The following is a 16,043-nucleotide window of genomic DNA, read 5'->3' as shown; positions in this document are numbered from 1 at the left end:
GAAAATGAGAGGCATCTTCTTAYTGGGAGTTCTCGCAGTCAGTATTCACTGAAGTTTTCCTGATTTGAACGGCTATATCCACAATCTATCATGGGTAGATTGTTAATCTGAATTTTTACCTCCTGCTTCTCCATCTTTATCAGCTGTTTCCGGCTGCACATAAGTTAACAGCGAGGCCTGCTGGGCTGCTTAATGGGTGGCCTGGTGCTGCCTTTGGGCTGATGCGGATCATTTCTATTGGCCAAGGTTATCTCCTCCTGACCTTGTAGCCAGAACTCAGCCTCCTGGTGGCACAGTAATTGTGAAAAGGGGGGCTTCTGAAAGAATTCCTAAAGGCTAGAATATCCTGTCTGTTTTTGTGAAAACAGAGTTTTGTTTTCATCTCCACTCTGAAGGGAAAGTGCCTTAATGTTAAGTTTGCAAATTCAAAGATGGTTGTGTTTAAAGTTTCTTTTCTTCCAAAATCCACCATGGAGATTTTATAAATTTAGTATGGCAGGAGGCTGCTGTATATAATCCACTTTTGCTACTGTTCTTTCTTGTTTTTTTGCTCACTGTGCAGTGGTAGCTTGCTGTACRTGATAACATGGCATCTGATTTCTTCCTGGCTGTAGTATTTTGTACCAAAATGTCTTTTACCTTGGTTGCAGGTGGTTCAGTTTATGGAACTAAATGTGTTTGCATGCCTTTGGGATGAACAGGGACTTCTGTTACCTGGGTAATGAAATGAGGCAGAGGGATTAGGGGGGAAAATGGAGAGAGAGAGAGAGGAGCTGGATGAAGTTTCTTTTTTTTTTCTGGAGTCATCAGGCTCCTCCTGTAGCAGAGAGGGAGTGTACTACATGGAACCTAAAGACCTTTAAAGTACATGCTGAAATGGATGCTGGGAAGATACAGTACAGTGCTTGGGCACAACTCCAAGGCTCCCAAGGCAAATAATATTTAAACAAGCTGAACAGCCCCTTTCGGCAAGCAGCAGGAAATCCAGCGCTGAGCTTTGTATTGTTGCATGGTCAGCAGAAGATAAAAGCTCAGGCTATGCAGCTGGGGTTCCCTCCTATCACTGGATGGCAAACTGTTAAGGAAAGATAAAAGGACAGAAAAGGACAGGGGGTCGTCTTACTGAAAAGTGTTCCTTCATATTTGAAGCCATCGAAGTAACTTGAAATACATTGAGCCTGATGTAAGCCAGTAACAGCACCATCAGCAGCTCTTGGGGTGTGTTGGAGCTTTTACATCAGTTGGCAGGCAAAAGATGACTTTGTCCCTCTGCTTCATCAGAGATAAGGATTTAACATGGGTAGGACTGTGATATGCATAGGTGCTTCACCACAAGCCTCACAGCAGGCAGGAGCTTCCCAGAACTTTTTTTTTTTTTTTTGAGCAAGGCATGTAATGGTGGGTCTGCAGCTGACTGGCGATTTCATTCTGAAATACAGCTATCATTCAGCCATATACAGCCTTTGCAGGTCCCACTTTCTGCTGCTCATCCTTGCTTAGGGTCTAATTTAACAATTGGGAAGAGAATTTAAATGAATGAGATTGCTAGTTCAAGGCTTCTAATCAGTATTTACTGTATTCCTCCCTCTGTCCCTCCTCCTTTTTTTCCTGCATCCCAGCATCAGTGTCTTGGGAAAGAAAATGCTTCAGAGCATTTGTTACCAATTTAGCAGCAAGTGCGTGCTCAAATTTGGGATTTCTGAGATCTGGGTGTGCCATATGTAGGCAAAATGTAGTACTTGCAAGTTCCAGTAGAAGGGAATAAACACAAATTTGCTGTTCTGCAGATAGTGTTTCTTTAATGTTACTTACATTTGTGCAGCCTTTTTGTTTTGGTAAGACGGTTAACCGTCCTCCCTAGGGTGCCTAATTGCTTATCATGAACTAATCAGTCCCCTGGGTATATGAAGGGATGAAACACTGCCAAGATAGAGCCTGTGACTTCCCCCAGAGGTGTGATAACCCTCCCAATTACCCCACCCTTCAGGGAGCTTGCTTACTGCTGTTTTAAAGACCTTGTTACTTCCAGAAGTTATCCGTGGTTGGAGATTTTAGGAAGTTTGAAGGGGTGTATTTACTGAGAACCTTTTGAACCTGTAAGCGTTCATATTTTTATGTCAAATTTGTATTGAATATTGTTTCAAATTCGGTGTGCAAATGCTGAACGTGTTTCTGTTTATGAAAGTGCCTACCTTCATGGCCTTTGTGGCATGCCAGACCCTAACAGATAAGGAAGGGGCCAGTTTCTGTCTTCTGCTGTTAGTAGATAGGGATGGCAAAATCTTCTGGCTTCAGAAACCCCATTTGAAGTTTACATAAAGAAAAGAGTGAAACAAATCTGGTGGTGRCTCCGTTCTAATTTTTGGTGGAATGATAGTTGCACGTCACCATGTGTGAAATGAGTGGGTAGATAAGAAACTTTTTCATCTTAGAGTAAAAAATAATASATTTAACTAGTGGTTTTGCTTGCATTCTCCTTTCAGTTTCTTGTTTTAACTCATTCATAAGACGTCCTTGTCTGCTCTACAGGTTGAGGCGGCTACTGATTCCCTGAATTCTTGTCTTGTATCTTTTTATATTGAATGGTTGAGTCCCATGAGGTTTATAAAACTTACTACAAAACAATAATGTTTGAAATGGAAGTGGAAAACAGCTCCTGCTATTTATCATCTGATTGAAAATATGAGTTCTTGTGTTGAGGTTTCTTTGTCCTTTACTGATTGCTCTGAATGAACATAATTTTTGTGTGAAATTTGGAGGATTGAATCTTTCAGTTGGGTAGAAATATAGTTTGTCCCTTGAAAGAGTTGTAACCTAATCAATGAATAATAGCTGATTTTTTTTTCATTTGTGGTTCTTTTCACATCCTTAAGGTTTTCTACACTTCTGGTTGTAGAGTATATTTTAAGTGACCTTAGCAAGATCAATGTAAATATAAATATTGTTATGGTGTATGCTGGTTTAAAGCTTTAAATTTAAAGCAAGGCAATTTCATGCTTAGAATTAAAAGAAGWTGGCTATGTGGGTGTGTATGTTTATATGCCTGAGAAAATGTAAATGTGGAAGCATCAGTCCTCAAAAGAAGTGTGACTTTCAGTATCATAGGTCTGATTATGATATTTCAATGTTGCTTTGCTATGTGTGCATATATGAAAGTGATGAGTCAGGTTTCCACTATCAAACTCTTGTGGTCCTGCAGAAATTAGCGTGGGTGCACAGGCCACTGATCACTTTTTGTTGTTCTTGTTAATTTTTTTCTATTTGCAACTACTACTTTACCAGAATTGGGTTGAGCCTATACATAGTTCATACTAGTTTGTTTCAAGGTAATGTTTTTGTTAATTTTATATCATTAGGAGTCAGCAGAAGGAAATGAATGTCCCTTTTCATATATGAATTGTTTCAGGAATTGTCTGTCTCATCTGTTTGGTGGAAATGTTTGAAGCACTTGCAGTAGAATTGGTTTTTTGGAAGGAGAGGGTGGTTTTGGACTAGCAGCAGACATTTTTGGCTGGAGGAATAGCAACTTGAAACTTCACTTACTGAAGAAACCTGTTCACGATTTTGTTTTGTTTTTTTTTTCCCCAGCGTTCCTGAAATAAACTTCCTGCAATTCTTTGCAGTGTGCAGGTGTCCTGACTCCCCTTTACTCATGGTCGCCTGTGAAACCCGTCAGGCAACTGAAGGCTGTACCTAAAATTCTGCTGGCAGTGCAGCACACTGCAGTGGCCTTGATATAGTTACGGTGGACACCTTGTGCAGCCACAGCTGTAGCATCCCCTCGTAGTCCGAACAACTGAGTATTGCGGTCCAGGAGTCTACACGTGTGGAGGACTGCCTGGAATAGAAAAAGGAAAGCTGCAGAGATTGTAAGCTGCTGCTTGATCGGTGTGGCTGTTGTGCCGAGGAGCATCAAAACTTTGCTGGATGGATCCGACAGCTCATTGCAAAGTAGAGGGTCAGTCTCGCTGGTTATTTGCAGTTATTAACTTTAGTGGATTTTAATTTATTTTTGGGGGGGTTTTTTGGTTGGTTTTTTTTTTGGTTTTGGGTTTGTTTTTTTTTTTTGTTTTTTTTTTTTTTTTTTTTTTTTTTTTTTTTTTTTTTTTTTTTGTTTCCTTTGTTTTTATATTTTTCTCTGTATGCCTAAGAGGATTGCAGCCCTGCAACCAGAATGCTCTTGTTCAGGAAACTTAAGGCTGTTCCCACTGAAGGGCTTTGAAGATCAGCAGGCATTTCCTCCAGGGTTTACAGCATTGTTGGAGGAAACAGTCCCTGCAGAAGTCTTCAGGCCTATCCGCCCGACTTTGGTCATTTCTTACCTCATCAGCACGTGGATTATGCTGTTTGCAGACTGTCTAAGCTGCACGATGACCTCCGTGGATTCCTCATGAGCTTTCACAAGGCCAGGCCAGTGTACTTTGTAAAATCCTTTAGAAATGCCTGCTAGGCTTTTTAAAGTCCCAGAGCATAGTCTATACTATAAGGAACTTGGAAGGTCAGCAGCTGGATATGCTTGTGGATGAAGGGGGATTTGTGTGTGTGTGCAGTTCTTGTTTTGAAAATACAAATTTTTTCAGATCAGATAGAGCTATATTGTTCCAGAGAAGACTTCTTGAACTCCTTGGTAAAGCTGAGGGACTTCTGAATTCCRTAAGAAATTGATGAACAAGATCTCTATGCCCTTTCTTTGCATGTGTGTTGCAGTCTATGAAAATGAACAGATGCTGTTTCATTTTGTCAGGAAGYACCTCCCAGAGGTTACTTGCACTGCCTGTACTTCAAAATTGAAAGAAAACTCATACTGAGGAGTACCACTGGCAAGTAGCTCTGCTGTTTAAAATTTTCCAAGTAGCTTTCCTGTGTGGATCTCAACTTGGACAGGCTTGCCAGCACTATCGCTGTAATTAATTTACCTAACTTAACCAAGGAAGAAACCTTGTATTTCAGAATTTAGAGCTCTTCAAACAAGACCAAAGTCTATTGGCCAGCTGCTGTAAGCCAGTGGGTATGCTCAGAAAACTGTGGYGCCCTGCTCATGAGTGGTGGGACAGAGCTGTTTTTCTGAAAGCTGGGTTTCTCCTTCACCTGGAGGAAGCAAMGAACCTCAGTTTGAGTGATCTTTGGTACTCTGGTATCTGTGGCAAATATATATCTAAAATAACCCCAGGTAAAATTAAAACAGCTAGTCTGTGTCTTTTAACTCTGGCTCACAATACCAGGAGAAGGTCAACTGATGGCTGTTCTATGCTTAATATCACGTGGAGATGATGTAGATGGTGTGTCTCTGTTCCTGGTCTTTGGCAGACTGTAGGATTTGGTTGACTTGATATCTGCTTGTGCCTCTTATGGTGCAGGRCAGATGTTGGCTTTGGCTTGTGGGTCTGCAGAGATTCTGCCTGGCATGGAGATACAAGCTAGTAAGGAGTGCTACCAGTTATCTTGCTCATGAAAAAGCTGCGTAGACCTTGGGATATTGCAGTTGGCAGCTGACATTGCAAGTGCCTTCCGGGGTGGATGGGAGAGTGAGGGCTTTACAGCCTGCTTCTGAGTCCCTTTGTTCCAGTAMATCTCTCTCTCCTCCTTTTGGCATGTGGTTTCCCCTGCGAAAATTTCAAGCTAAAACTCCCTAATTTAAAAATCTATTTCCGGGGGGAAGGGGGTGGGGATATGATTTGTTTTTCTGAACTTTTAAAATTATCCTGGTTATAGATTTTTGTTGTTGTTTGGAGGATRTGATAGGGGGAATAGTTCCTGTGTTGACCAGAAACAGAAGACAGGAAGATAATGATGTTAACAAGGTGGGGGAGAAAAGGAGGTGTTTGTTTAGAAAAAGCCTAGTCACTAAAGCCTGTGGGGCAGGGGAACCCTGCTGATAACATAGATGAAACAGTCTGCCTCTTTCCTAACTTTAGAGGAGTGGAGCTTTGTAATAAATGGCTGCCATGTGGCAGCTGTCTCCCAGCTTCGTGAGCCTGGCAGTAGTTAATCCTGTCAGCAAGTCATGCTCCCTGGAAAAGAGCAGTGAGGAGAGCTTCAAACACTTGAATCATTCTATCTGCAAAATATTTGCATGTTGAATCTCTTTCTGCTTAAAACAAGTTTGGTAATGTGATGGAGGTTTCCATCTTAGAATAACATTGAAGTGCAGCTGTGTTGGCTTTTAAATAAAATGCTAGAAATGTGCTGAGATAATTCTTTTCTCTCTTTAACAAGCCATTTTAGTTTTGGAAGGTATATGTTCCAGAGTACAARTTCTACTGTGTGGAGAAGGGACACTCTATGTTGCTGTCCCTGTGCGTTAAGAAATTACAGGTTAAGCATTCAAGATCATGGTTATCCTTAAAAGCCTGAGGCTTTAAAATTAATCTGTTCCCTTCAGTTTCCTTTTTGTATTTTGCTGAGCATGTTATGTTCCTCTCCTTTTTCTAAAACCCAAAAACCTAGAATTTTGACTTAAAAATTTTGAGATTTTTTGCAGTACTGTAGCACCATCAGATTTTACAGGCTCATGATAAAATCATGATGKTTGATAACATTACCACAGGAAATGGGTTTAAATCCCCGTAATTTCTACTTTTTCTTTTCTCATTTTGCTGTGTTATCTTGTGAAGCATAAAATGTTTTGGCATGCTACCTGGTACCGTGCTCAAAGCAGAGATTATGCTGGCAAAGATGGTGTGGTTGGGCTGCAAAGGATGAGTTGGGAGCTCTGCAATAAGCAAACTGATGCTCTCCTCCTTGCGCTTGCCTGTGTTCYCTCGCATATGGATGCAGTTAGAGTGGTAAAACACCATGTGGGACATCGCTACTCCGAAAGGAAGGAGCTTTTTCCTGGTCTTGCTTATCCTGTTTTCAGAATGATATGTGTAAAATTGCCTGTACATTCAGTTCCTCTGTGAAACTCTCTTCAAATCCTCATCTTGGAGGAAGAGAATTGCAACCAGAGCACTGCACGAGAAGCAGGGCACTAGCACAAGAGATTTTCTGTGTCTTTCTCAGTATGATTCATCCTGCCTCTCTAATCCCTGCCGAACCCATCCTGCACACACAGGCAGCTCTGGCTTGCTCTGAAGAGCAAGCATGCGGGAGTGAAATTTTTGCTTGTGTCTCCCTCCAGAGTTTTGCTTTAAACCTTCACCTCGAGTCCTGGCTCTGATGCTGCCCTTGTCTGAGCTGCTGGCCATCAGGGTGAGGGACAGAGATGGGGACGAGGACAGGCCCTCCCTCTTTCTCCACCTCCCTCTCCGCCTCCCTCCCCAACAGCTGCAGGCACCAATTGCCAGGGAGCAGCTCGGCCGCATGGTTTCCGTGGCTTTCTTCCTCCTGTTACTAATGTGCCTCCTTGTTTCCGTGATGTTGTGCAGAGGAACAACCACACAGATTGTCTCCTCTCGGGGTGGGTGCCCAGGCATCTGCACAGCCAGTTGGTATGGCACAGGAGCCCCTTTTTTTTTCAGTGGCACCAGGGGCTATTGATGGCAGGCTGGGGCTATGCTGCTGCTGCTGCACAGATGCTTGCTTTTGGCCCACCTTAAAAGGACAAGATATCCCGTGGTTTAGACTGGCCATATATTGTCGGGGATGTCAGCATCTCCGTCACAGCTACCCAGCTGAGCCCAGCGTCCCGCTTTGCCTGTTCTGTGTGCCTGCAGCCTCTCCTCAGAGCCAAGGGGGTGCTGTAACTTGGAGCACTTGGAGGGGAGGTCTCTTTTCTTCTGTTACTCAAAATGTTTTCCATCTGGTTCTCCCTAGTGCAGTGCATCTAGCTCACCCCTTTGGCTCTTGGACAAGTATCTCATTCCCTCAGCACAGTACTTGCTYAGGCACACAGGTGATGGAACATTTAACTGATAGCTCCCCTGGCGCCCCCTCCAGAGTTTTAAGTCAAGTGGGTTTGTCAAGACAAAGTGAAAATTAAAAAAGAAAACCAAGCAACAAATGCACAAAGCTACATTTTGATTGTTTCCTCATTTTGCAATCCTTCATCCCTTCTTGCTTGTCTGAGATGGCAGCAGCAGCAGCAGAGGTTTTGTTTCCCAGGGCTGTGYTTCCCCAGGGTTGCTGGGGCTCCCCTCAGACAGGTGCATTTCCCCTTCCTAGGCATGTTTGGCATGGAGACGCACATAGTGGGATTGTCTACTGGTCCTTGCTTCAGCTTTCCCCTGCCCCTCTGCTCTCTTGCCTTGTCCTGGGCTCCTTCAGGRCACATGGGCAGTGGTTTTGGCAGGCAGTGTGATACCACTTGCCTGACCAGTCCTCCCTTTGCGAGATAATTCCATCCTGCCCTCAGGGCCCAATCTCTTCAGTCTCTGGCTCAGTGCTAACTCCCACCCTCTCCCACACCATATTCCAAGGCTGTCCCCTTGCCCGATGGGACATGAGCCAGCCCTGGCCCGAGGGAAAGATGCAGCAACCGGACTGGAGAAGACTGATTAGTGTGGCAAGAGACCCTGGGCCATGTCCCAAGGAGTGCTGCCCTGCTGCAGCCAGTGCCAGCCCAGGGGAGATGTGAAGGGACTTTCTTGGGTCACCATTTCATCTAAGGCAAATAAATTGGAGTTAAAGCCAAGAAACACATCGACTTCCTGGAACTCTGTGAGCTGTCCGCACAGCTGTCCCCACTCCTCGAACACATGCAAAGCAGAGCTTATAAGGACAGACAGTATTGCTTTTGTGTCCCTCCTCACCCAGTGGGGAGGACGCAGGGGAGGGGATGTGCTGGGTAAAGCCCAAGTCCTGTCTTGTTCCATATTCCCCCTGCATTGCCATGATTCCCAGTGACTGGGGGAAGCCAGGCTTCCTTCCCACTGGCTTCCTCACAGCTGTGCAGGCAGGCAAGGATGAGGATGGAGGGGTGTCTGCAGTTGTCAACATGGGAAGAAATGRAGGGATGTCTGCTTAGAACCACTTGTTTTACTGTTCTGTTGTCCTTTCTTTATTTTGCTGCCTAATTCATGGTCCCAGGTTTGTTGAGCTGTCTTCAAATCTCAGTATCCTTTTTGCTTGAGCAAGCTCCTGAAGGTGGCTGCAGTTTGGTGACAAAGGCTTTCTAGAGGGCCAGGTACTCACCAACAAGCTGATAGGAGCAGCAGAGATGAGGAGCAGCTCATAGATATGTCTTTGGTCAGGAGAAAGGAGTTTTAAGGTATTAGAAAAGTCTCAGAATTCATCACCATCGGCAGACCTAAATGCAGCGATAGGTYATTGCAGTTCTTGCAGTGCTGTGTGTTCTGTGTGGCACTGCCGTCCCTGAACAGGGCAGTGCTGATCAGGAACTGAGTGCACGCTCAGATCAAACTCTTTGAGGTGRTTACCAAGTGTGCTGGGCTTTCCTGTTGGGAGCCAGGGGGCCATCAGGTTTCACTTTCGCTCTTGGTGCCTTCACTCTTGGTGCCGGAGCAGTTTTTGCATGAGTTCTCTTTTCTAGCCGAGCAAGACCACAGGCTCCTATGAGGGCTGTTCCCACAGCACACAGCGCTTGCGAAAGGTGCACACATAGGTTCCCACTTCAAGTTAGCAAATGGAGCACAAGGCCAAGAGGGCAGCCATGAATTAATTTTATATTAAGGGTGTCTGATACCTCTGTGCATTGCTGTAAACCAATTGGATCATAAAGGTGAATTTCATCCAGGAAATCCCTGCTTTGCCCATATGGTGCCTCATTGCTATATTAGTACAACTTCCTTGTTTTCAGTGTATTGTACCAATGGAATGCCAGAATATCATGGTGATTCAGAGTTGCCATTCTCTAAAGGCATTAGCTAACTTCAAATTCTGGTATGCTTTATGGAGAGAAGCTTCTGGTCATCTGAGCCAAAGGCCTTAGAAGCATTACTGGTGCCTACAGGTCCATACTGGTCACCAGAACGTGATTTTTAAAAGCTACATAAAAACTAAGTGCCCACATGTGTCTGATGATGCTTGCAAGTAGAACAGGAGGAGTAAATATGTTTCAGCGTAACTGTTAGATATTATAGCAACAGCATGCAAAATAGTCTGGAAATACAGGAATCATCTTGTTCTTGTTTAGTGCTTCTTCCCCTGTCCCACTCACATCAGAAGATCATCCCTAGCTCAGTTTTAAGGCATGGCCATGAGCATATGTTTCACTTGTTTTTCCATGTCTGTGTGTATCTGTCTGTGTACAAGTTAGACATAYGGATGTTACATACTCATAGGCTTATTTCAGGAGGCAAAGCATTATATTTGCACTAACACAGGTAAAATGATTGTATCACTGATAGTCCAGAGAGTTTATAGAAAGAGAAAAGTCTGTCTTCTTTGGTGCTCAGAGAGTACCCTTCAAGAAATGTTACAATTTTGGTTGTCGTTTTTGTGTTTGATTTTGGTTTTTTTTGTGGAGAAAAATGTTACTTACAGGTGCAAGTTCAAAAGTTTTGGGGTACAAAAAACTATTCTTAGTTTTTACTGTTAAGTGAAAGAGCTGCCAACAGATACTTCACATACCACTGTCTTTCTTTCTGTACTAGTCTTCCTTTCCCAATGCCCTGCTCTGTGCTGGTGCTCCAGCTGTGGTGACAATGAGGTGAATTTTCTCCTGCTGGGGTGTGGAGTCAGCACCAACACTTCAGTAGCAAGGGCAGGTTGGTTTTAAAAAAGGTCAGTTRGGAAAACTTCATTCGTTTGGTTTTCCTTTGCCTTGAGGCAGTGCTTTGAATAGTGTTAACCCTTTTTTCTTCCCACGATGCCTTTTCACCCTTTTTCCTTCCTGCCAGCTTTAATGGAAAATTATGTTCAAAAGGTAGTGCAGGTGATAGCGTGCATCTCTTTTGGGGTGGGAGTGACGGTTTGTGCTTGGGAGTTGCCTTGTGCTCTGGGAATAAAATCTGCTCCTCTGTGTAGATGCTTAGTAAGGGACCAGTGCCTCAGAAGCAGATTGGAGTGCAGTGTAGCAATTCTTAGGTATTGTAATGTCAAGGGTAAACAGTAAACTTTGTTTATTCAAATGCAGTATCTCTCTTTGAAGTTCTGTTCTTGTCTACATTTGTATACTAACAGGTCTGGCCTTCATTTAAATGATCCTTGGGTTTTTTTCGTGCCACTTAGAAAGAAACCAGTGGGAAAGCCTTGACTAAGCCAATAGTGTTGCTAAGATGGAAATGATGAAGAAGGCTCAAGATTCCTGTCTGGGCCACATGGGAAAAAGTTTGAAATGTGTGKGGGGGGTGCACATTCCTAAACCTGTCATTTCTTTTCCCTGTTTCTTCTCCCCCACTGTGTTCTGCACTAAATACTACAGTATGTTTAATGAAACCAATAAAAGTATTTGGCCAAGAGTGTTAATCTTTCCCTGGCCCAATTAGTGCATGGCTTCTACTTTTAACGTTAATGTGGATTTTTTTCGGAAGGCAGAACAATGAATAGCTTTGTGCTGTGTACCAGGTTTTCCCCCTTCTTGCCTGTATYGTGCATTTCTTCCTATCTATTCCAAAGGGAGAGCTCATGTGCAAAGCCAGAGAGCAACCTGGAACAGAGTACCAGCTCCCAGGGGCCAGGACGTGCTGCTCTTTGCTTGTGTAGCTGCCTCTCAGTTGCAAGTCAAGTGACTGTGACTCTGAAAACTCATCATTTTTTCTCCTCTCTGCTTCCTTCTCCTGTGGCTTGTGTTCTCCTTTTTGCTTCATACATGATGCTCTTCACCAGAAGGAGAAACAGCTGTAGCTGTTTAGAGTGGTCTTCAAACAAACAAACAAACAAACAAACAAAACACCAAATAAATACATGTAAGCAAAGTGGGGGGGTGTAACTGTTGATAGGCTCAGCTTTAACATACAGTGGAGTCACACTTTATCCCAAAGGAGGAAATAGGTCTAGCAAGTGTCTTCCTGTACAGACTGAATGGGAAGCAACAAGTTTTTTTTCTTTTTTTTTTGTAAGCTCTGCTTTTGCAGTGACTCTCCCATTAGCTGTGGGGGTTATGTGAGGCATCAGGAATGGACTTCCATCAGAAGCAGGAGCTAAAGGACCCTCAGGGCTCTCTGTGGGATAGAAGTTGCCCCAGTTTCATGTTTTCAGCAGCAACATGAAGTGGAGGTGTTATGTTCCTGCAGAAGAGACAGGTCTCTTGGTGTGGCCATGCAGGGAGGGCTGCACTGTCTTGTTTGGTCCTGMCCCCCTCTACCATTTGTCAGGACTCTTACTTAAGTCACTTGCTGTCTGCTTTTTCTCCTTTTCACACAGGATGAATGTGACACTGGGGGGTTTCTTCAAAGTAGAAGATGGCTTGAATGCTTGTGACCACTTCCCTGTTTCCTAGAGGCTTTGGTCCGATGTTSAATGCAACCTGAGGCTGCACTGTTTCCCAGCTTATTTCCTGTTTATCCTTTTTCCTGGAGGTCTTTGTTTTCTTTTGGGCAGAGGGAGGAAGGAGGCTCTATCAGCACAACCTCCAAGCAGGGGCATTTGGTGTGAGCTGGGAAGGCTTACAGTCCTGAAGGCAAAATGGCATAGGGCATTTGTACTGATTGCTGCCTGTCTCATTCCCTGAGTTTCATAGATGCTGTGGAAAAAAATCCCAGCACTTCCCCATCCTCAGTGATGCATTTTTTTAAAGAGGAAAAAAAAAAAAAAACCAACCCAAAGCAAAAAAAAGCCAACACGAGGCTGCAAGAGAAATCTCTCAGTATGTTCCTGCCTAAAGGCACTCTGCCATGGGTTTTCCCACAGGAAGGAGTGATTTGGCCCAGTGTTCTTATTGTTTCTATATCCTATAGCAAATAGAAAGTTATGCTGCTGAAATTGGTGTGTGCTGCTCATGCAGTTCTCTTTGTTTCAGTGGTGCATTTTTGTTTCATGCAMGAAAGTGGAAAATACATAGGTAAATAAAAGCATGCGGCAACAGTTTGGTTGCAATCTCTAGACTGTTTTCAAAACTGTAAAATTTTTATGTGCAGAAAATGGTTTTACGAACAAGATCTGTGACTATGTTTATTATTCTGCCTTTGAAGGAAGATATTTAGATTCAGAAATGAAAAATAACCATTGGCTCATATAAATTATGAAAGGATGTATCAGTATTATACATAGTTTTCCCCCTGAACAAAAACCAGCAAGTTGGCAGATTTTTCTGAAATACTAGGTAGGGTTTTTTAATGTGCACGTATGCCTGCCTGTTCTGCAGGCTCTCTCTGAGCATTTCCCATTTTCAGTGTTGCTAAAAGCAGCACTAGGAATTCTGACTGTAGTTCCCTGGGAAGCAACTAAGCTGTCTTAAAGTTACCTTGGCAAAGACAGGAGTCTTCACAGTTACACAATAGRTTTTTTTCCAGGATGTATCAGTGGTGACATTAATGTGCTAGGTATTGTCTGAAAGAGAAATGAATATGTGTATTTTGGAAGGAAGAGTTGTTTTGTTTGTTTAGGGTTTTTTTAAGGACGAAAGCACTTACTTTTTTGAAGAGAAATACCTCCAAATAGTTTAAACTAGTCCTTATTTTTAATAAAGCTAAGCAGATAGAGCAAGCAGTTTTAGATGTAGGCCAGTCTTGAAAATAACTGTAGCACTTATTTGATGCAACAGTAAGTCAGCTACCATGTAAGTGATTAAAATAAGATCAGGGCAGGGGGAAAGGAAATAATTAGGTTGCTCTTGAATGAGGTGGACCTTTTTTAAAAGCAAACAAAATAACAGTAAAGTTACAACAGTTAAAGAAAATAAAGACAAACAAATGGCTTCCATAAGCACTGCAGAAAACAGAAAGATAGGTGATTGGCCTCATCTTGGAGCAAGAAATCCCCGTGTTGCCATGATCATTAGTGTTTTCTTAACAGGAAAGTGCAAGTATAATAAGGGAGAAGTTACTTTGTGTCCTTTCAGTTAGTCTGTTTTTCTGGTTTTGAAGCTGYAGATGGAAAGTGGTGGTTTTTTAAGTGGCTTTTTTTTTTCCTGAGCCTTAGACTCCCTGGGCTTAGCCAGGTCCCAGGTTTTTTGTACCTTGACTGCGGTGGCTTGCTGTGTCAGATTATCTATGTGCGGCTCCTTAGRGGGTTGGCAGCTAAATGTGGGAAGGTTGGATCCACTGATTTGTCAGGCATGRTGTGAAAAGAGCAACTGCTTGATGCAAAGTGGGCCCTTTCTTTTGCCTGCCTATTTTTGACCACTCTAAAATGCTCGTAGTTTTGATAACMTAGTCATTTATTGTTTTCAAATGCTGTTTGAATAGCATTTGAAAATGGGTTGCATGGCTGATTTGCATATAATCTCTGAGAATGTCTTATTTTTTAAAAAGGAAGAAACCCTGTTAATGTCTCTGTTCTCTTGRTAAAAGGAAAACTTGTATTGAGCTTACTGGATGTGATTTGTAAATCTGAGATGATGAAATGTCCACAGTGTGTTTGTTTTCATAATTAAATCAACATTTTGTTTGTAAGGTTATAAAGGTGTATTTCTCCATTAAAACATATCAGCAGTTTTCCATTTTACAAATAACCTTTTCCAGAGGCTATGGATTTGTGGACAGGGAACTCTTGTTTCTCTTGATATGTTGATCATTCCCCATCACTTCTAAAAATTATGTTTAACTGCCTTGTCATTCTCTGGATGGAACAGGCACCCTTCCTKAAACCCCAATGACAAGTTGGTGGTTTCAGAAAGGGGTGTGGAGGAATTCTGTTGATACATACAGTAGTTACTTATGTCTTCAACTCCTGTGGGAACCTTGGGCAGTGGGTGTGAGGTGTGTACCAAATGGTCCCAGAAACCTCTGTAGTAATTTCACCACTGCTAGCAGGAAGAAGGTGGCCACCATGAATTCATGTATTGGAGTAAATCTCCAAGAAGAGAAGAGGGCAGCAGTTCATGTATGAAACTGAATTACTTAAATTCTCTAGGTATAGAATATTCTTCCAGCTTCTTCATMAAATGTCAGTGGTGCGCTAGCTTGCTCTCTCTTTCACTTTGTTTTGCTGGCTTAATACTGTAGACCAAGCTGGTAAAGGTTTCTTTCTTTGCCCAGATTTTGCCACTGGCAGAAGCAGCAGCATCTCTCAGCTCAGTGMCCAGCCACTCACAGGAATGGGCATTTTGCTGTGCTGGCACTGTGTATTTCTGTCATCRGACTTATGTGGTAGTCAGGGGAGCCCTCAAAATAAAGGGCTGTAATCTTATTTTCCTAAAATGGCTTCCATAAAAAGAAAGCTTCCYTTTCTCTTTTTTCCTTCTCCCTCATGTAGTGCTAGAGGGTGCTGCTGAAGAAGAGGCTGAAGAGCCAGACGCAACTGTACATACTACACTAAGTGAGGAGACCAGCAACCAAGAAGAGAGCCACAGTCAATCAGGGGAGAAAGATGAAGGTAACTGGTTCAACTAGCTCTGTRACTCTGCAAATTAGGGCATTGATTAGGAATGTAGAAACATTTCTCACCCATCCTTACACCTCACTGTGTGAAGAGTATAAGATGCACTGAGCAGAAGCACTGGTGCATACTTTTCTTTCCCCATCCCTAACTTCTGTCTGAAAAGTATAAAATAGATTAAGCAAGAGTATGGGCACATAAATTCTCARCTACCACTGCAAGCTTCCAAACTAAGATTTTCTTGGCTCACAGTAACTTGGCACCACATAACTTAGCCTCAAAAAACCACCTGTTTATAATCCTCAAACTTATGTTCCAAAGACAGCATTATGCAGAGATCAAATGTTCACAGACAAACATGTTCTTCCTTGTTCACCCTCACATACTCTTCTAGTGATTTTCTCACAACAAGACATTAAGATTCTGTGCTTTCCACTAGAGGTGGCAGAGCAGGAGACTTTCAGGGTGTTCCTATTTGTTAGGGAGACTTCTTGTGAGGGAAAGGAGTGTTTAATTTGAAAGCATTTTCCTTTTCACCCTTGYAAAAAGAAAAATGGAAGGCCTTAGCTGTGTGTTTGATGCGTATGTTGAGAAMYCAAATATGAGATTTTAGGTGTATTTTGTGTTTGGTATCTGAGATAGGAACATCCATGCTATGTGGAGTATGTGGTGAAGTCTGAATCTCAGCAGCTKTAGCTGTGACATTGGTCATGGATGTAATACAT

At 42.8% G+C, this 16,043-nt stretch overlaps 1 protein-coding gene across 5 annotated transcripts in view; it reads left to right on the top strand.

Annotated features, from left to right (window-relative positions):
• RREB1 (ras responsive element binding protein 1) overlaps nucleotides 1-16,043 on the top strand; it is a 121,603-nt gene that overhangs the window by 41,294 nt on the left and 64,266 nt on the right. For 3 of the 5 annotated variants that reach the window (XM_057369124.1, XM_057369127.1, XM_057369128.1), the window contains exon 2: nucleotides 15,196-15,315. In XM_057369124.1, the coding sequence (XP_057225107.1) occupies nucleotides 15,196-15,315 (120 nt within the window). Of the gene's footprint in view, nucleotides 1-3,588; nucleotides 3,959-15,195; nucleotides 15,316-16,043 lie in introns of all 5 variants that reach the window. The other 2 variants (XM_057369125.1, XM_057369126.1) reach the window with 1 other exon arrangement.

The sequence above is a fragment of the Malurus melanocephalus genome, unplaced genomic scaffold, assembly GCF_030028575.1.
Source record: "Malurus melanocephalus ecotype Western Australia unplaced genomic scaffold, MMel_1.1 scaffold_103, whole genome shotgun sequence".
Lineage (NCBI taxonomy): Eukaryota > Metazoa > Chordata > Aves > Passeriformes > Maluridae > Malurus > Malurus melanocephalus.
This window is presented reverse-complemented; position numbering and strand designations above follow the sequence as displayed.